Source organism: Poecilia reticulata, linkage group LG2 (assembly GCF_000633615.1).
Source record: "Poecilia reticulata strain Guanapo linkage group LG2, Guppy_female_1.0+MT, whole genome shotgun sequence".
NCBI classification, from domain to species: Eukaryota; Metazoa; Chordata; class Actinopteri; order Cyprinodontiformes; family Poeciliidae; genus Poecilia; species Poecilia reticulata.
This window is the reverse complement of record NC_024332.1, coordinates 16,002,957-16,006,935: the sequence shown is the minus strand read 5'-3', so window position 1 is coordinate 16,006,935 and position 3,979 is coordinate 16,002,957. Positions and strand designations below refer to the sequence as shown.

The 3,979-nt window shown below is 41.3% G+C and overlaps 1 protein-coding gene across 1 annotated transcript in view; it reads right to left on the bottom strand.

Annotated features, from left to right (window-relative positions):
- Positions 1–2,589: 2,589 nt before the first annotated feature.
- Positions 2,590–3,979, bottom strand: part of LOC103479110 (sodium leak channel non-selective protein) — a 16,078-nt gene continuing 14,688 nt past the window's right edge. Inside the window, exon 28 of the mRNA XM_008433356.2 lies at positions 2,590–3,466. Coding sequence (XP_008431578.1) covers positions 3,324–3,466 — 143 coding nt within the window. The 3' untranslated portion in view covers positions 2,590–3,323. The remainder of the gene's footprint in view (positions 3,467–3,979) is intronic.

Sequence of the window (3,979 nt, the reverse complement as noted above, 5' to 3'; positions counted from 1 at the left end):
TTATCAGTTGTTAATTGCCTCTGCTGCCTGCTGCTTAAAATAATTTGCTACTTTTTTCATTGTAGTAGTAGCCATCTGTTTCCAAACACAGGGATGGGATTAGGCCCGGACCTGGGGTRAATGTTGATGTGAGATAGAGACGGCTAATTTGCACGGCCGCCACCTTATTTGTGAGGCCAAGGATGTGTGGAAGGAAAACTGAAAACTGGCAGCTATACACAGAATGAAACTCTGAAAATGTAAATCACATTATTAAAGGATGCACATTAATACAAGGTTATAGTCACAAATTTGCCATTGCAGCTGGACCGCAACAGTATGATTGGGGTACAAATGCCAAGACTTCCGCTTCTCCTCAAATGGAGACAATGCCACAGGACAAACAAGACTCTTTCAACTGCCCTGGATTGTGGCAAACATGGCCAACATAAAATGACATAGAAAATATTTTGGGATATCCTATTCTTTTCAAGATTAGGTCATTTGAAGTCAGCATTTGGTGCAATTTGGAGGTGTGTGCGCTGCATCTTTAAAGTCATGAACTGGTATGTGATTGTGCACGTGAGTGTTTTTTTTGTTTTGTTTTTTCTTCTTAGATAATTCCTCATCAGAAACTCCACCATGCCGGCATTATCTGCCTTGTGTTCCAGAGAGAAGACACTTTCCAGTCCATGTGATGCTGCCGGCTCGAGCTTTAAACATGCCATCTCAACAGGAGGGAACCGAGCCATCAAAGCCATCATGTACTTTAATTACAGGTGATCTGGACTCGCAGACACGCTCCCACTCCCTCCGCTCTCAAGAACTTCCTCCACAATTACCAAAGTGCCTCAATTAGGTCCTAAATAAGCATTGTACGTGCACGAGGGAGAGGTGGGCAGAGAGGGTAAAAACAACAGGCCTCGTAAGAGCCCAGCGCGATGCAGAGGCAATTAAAAGACAAAAAAAAAACTGCTCCGCCATGCAGAGGGAAAATGAGAGAGAGGGAGAGAAAAAAAAGAGGCAGAAAAGGCCCCTTTGATGAGCTAGCTCTTAGCTAAGTGGTACTTAAGAGGAGATGGTTGACAGGAAGAATAAGTGAGAAAAGATAAATTAAAGGCGGTTGATTGGCAAGAAGGCAGATGTCACACTGTTTCCCAACAGGACCAGATGCCAGAGAGAGCACTCAGTCGCCGAGAGAGGAATGTGTGAGTAAATCAGGACCTCTATAGAGTGGATGTCCCACAGGCAGCCCGATCCTCCGCACTTTCTCTGTTTTGCCGCTCGTTCATTATCTAGACAGCCCTGAGCTCCCTCCGTCAGCTGTGAAACTTAACGGGGTTTGAACCGGACAAATGAAGGCCGTGTTTCTTTTAATAGGCTAATTCTGTGTGCAGCAAGGCCTCTTGTTAAAGTAAAATGCAGCTGCATGAATGCGAGCTCTTTATTCAATTACCTCCACTCTGACCTGCAGCCATTGTCTGATGAACTCACTAGAAACCAATACATCAAATAAAGCAGCGACTTCAGGTAGAGTATGTGTATTACATATAATTATTATTTTCAAATGTATCTGCTTATAATGCATGCAGAAGCATCATGATGCTTCTACATTATATACATAAGCATCTCATTTTACACCTTCCACTTCACAAAGAAGCACAAATTTTCTTGTTGCTCTGTCAAATGAAATTTCAATTATATGCACTGAACTATTTGTGCAAGTATGATGAAGTATGAAAAACTTCAAGTGGTCTGAAAAGTTTAGAAAGACACTCTAGACCAGTGGATTGGTCACAATTAAACTGAGTACACAACCAGAAAAAGCAAGTCCTGTTGTAAGTTGAACAAGACTGAGCCAGAAGAAGAGAAGAAAGAATGACTGGCGTACCGCGGTGACTAATGTGTCCAGGAGAGGGCAGAGTTTTCCAAAGACCAGGTTGATTCTACAGTTGTATTTTCATGTGAAAGAAATCATTAAACAGCATCTGTCCACTCAGTCACTGTAGGTCTTCATGTTTAGAAGAGACTATCCTATAAGCTGAACTCAATTGTCGTGTAAAATGAGCCATGAAGAAAAGCCAGATGTGATATTTGCAGTAGTAAAGTTTATATGAGAATAATAAGCATGTAAAGAAGACGTGAGGAAAACCCCATCCTTTCTCCTCCAGGGTTAATCTTGCAAACAATCCATGTTGCTCTTTGCTCTGGATGTCACTAAGTCAGCATCACAACCGGGGTTTGAGACAAGCTACGCAAAACCTGTGGAGAAACTTTCTGATCCAAAAAGAAAAGAAAACATGCTAAAAAGAGCTACGTGTCAAGTATGCAGCTATTATAAAATATATTTATTTACACATCTGTTAAAATTGTCATTATGTTGTGATAGTATAGCGTAAGACAGATAATCTGTGAAGAAAAAAAAATCGGGCTTCACCGCCTTCTCCCAACGATAACTACAGAAATGGACCGCTCTGTCCGAAGTGTTTCAGCGTTGTCAATCAAGCTTGTATACGTGCTGCTCACACTCTCGCCATTGCTCTCTCTCTCTTTTTTTTTTTTTAAAGTATTTCAAATTCCTGAAGTCACATACAAAGACAGTGACACCACTGTTTTTCTCATAAATGCCCAGCAGGCCTTTAATAGAATAATTAAATACTTGATAAATATAAGTGTTTCTAATAACTTACAAAATAGTTGTTTTAAAGCTGCACAAATACACACTGATGTAACTTTAAATACATTCACAGTCAAAACTGTAGATTTTAGTTTTTCCATTTTCTTGTCGAGATAAAAGAAAAACAAAAAAACAAGACAACTTGTTTTTGTATAAAGTGATAATGAGACAAACAACAGTTAACAATCACCACTGAAAAACTCAAGAGACATCATCAGAGATACAAGAGATGAGAAACGGAGACAAATCAAAGATATCGAAGGACAGAAGTTGATTAAGATATTGACATGAAACAGTAGAAAACGCACAGCGCAGCAGCTTCTCGGTTGGGTTCATGAATACACCTAATGTTTGGCCTACAGTCAACAGTCTGCTTTGACACCAGATGCGCCTGCATAGGAAAAACTCAGCAGTGGACAGCACATGGGACACGTAACACCAATCCATGCCTAAATGGCTGCCTCCGTGAATGAGCCACTCCAGGTAAGCTGGAGTGGCTCATCTGGGCTCGAACCCGCCCAGATGAAGGTAGCGGGTAAAAAGAAGCGGCGACACCGTTTTCATTCATCAGCCCACAGAGACAAGAAGTGAAAAGGTCCGAATCCACCAGCAAGCCTCAAATCCGATCTGTAAAGAAGAAAGAAGACACATCCGTCGGACGTCGTCTCTAAATGTCGATGAGGTCGTCTCCGCTCTCGTCGCTCTCCACGGTCAGCTGACGGGTCCACCACTTCTTCACCTCTGACCCCGAAGAGGCCTCGTCGTTGACGGGGTTCATCTTGCAAACGATGGACTTGACGCTCGTACGACCTGACGGCAAAAACAGGGAATTTGCAGAGAATTTTGAGTATCGGTACTAATTTAGACTATTCCGTTTTGACAAACTAAAGGTTTACTTGATTTAAGATCAGTACCTATAACCCATAGGCTGTTCTGAGACGTAGCGTTCATGTATATATTGTTGCGAGGATAATATAAACATCCGAATTTCCCTTTTCCTTTTCAAATCTGCCAATATGATATCTTCTGTGACCTTTAGCATTTTGAGAACTATTGTCACTCTGTTGACACCATACCAGGCAAATAATGCTAACTGGGGAAAAGTGCACAAATAAGTGAAGACACTGCTATGGTTGCTGAGAAACTGAAGCAAGTCACGTTTTACAGGATGTACTTTAACAATTCTGTTCAAATCAGAAGACCCAAAAGATTTTTTACATTTGTATTTTAAAGAAACATCAGCAAACCTGCACATTCGCTCAGGCAACTGTTCCGTGACATGACAAGTGACTGAGATCCAATCACAAATGGTATTTATTTCAT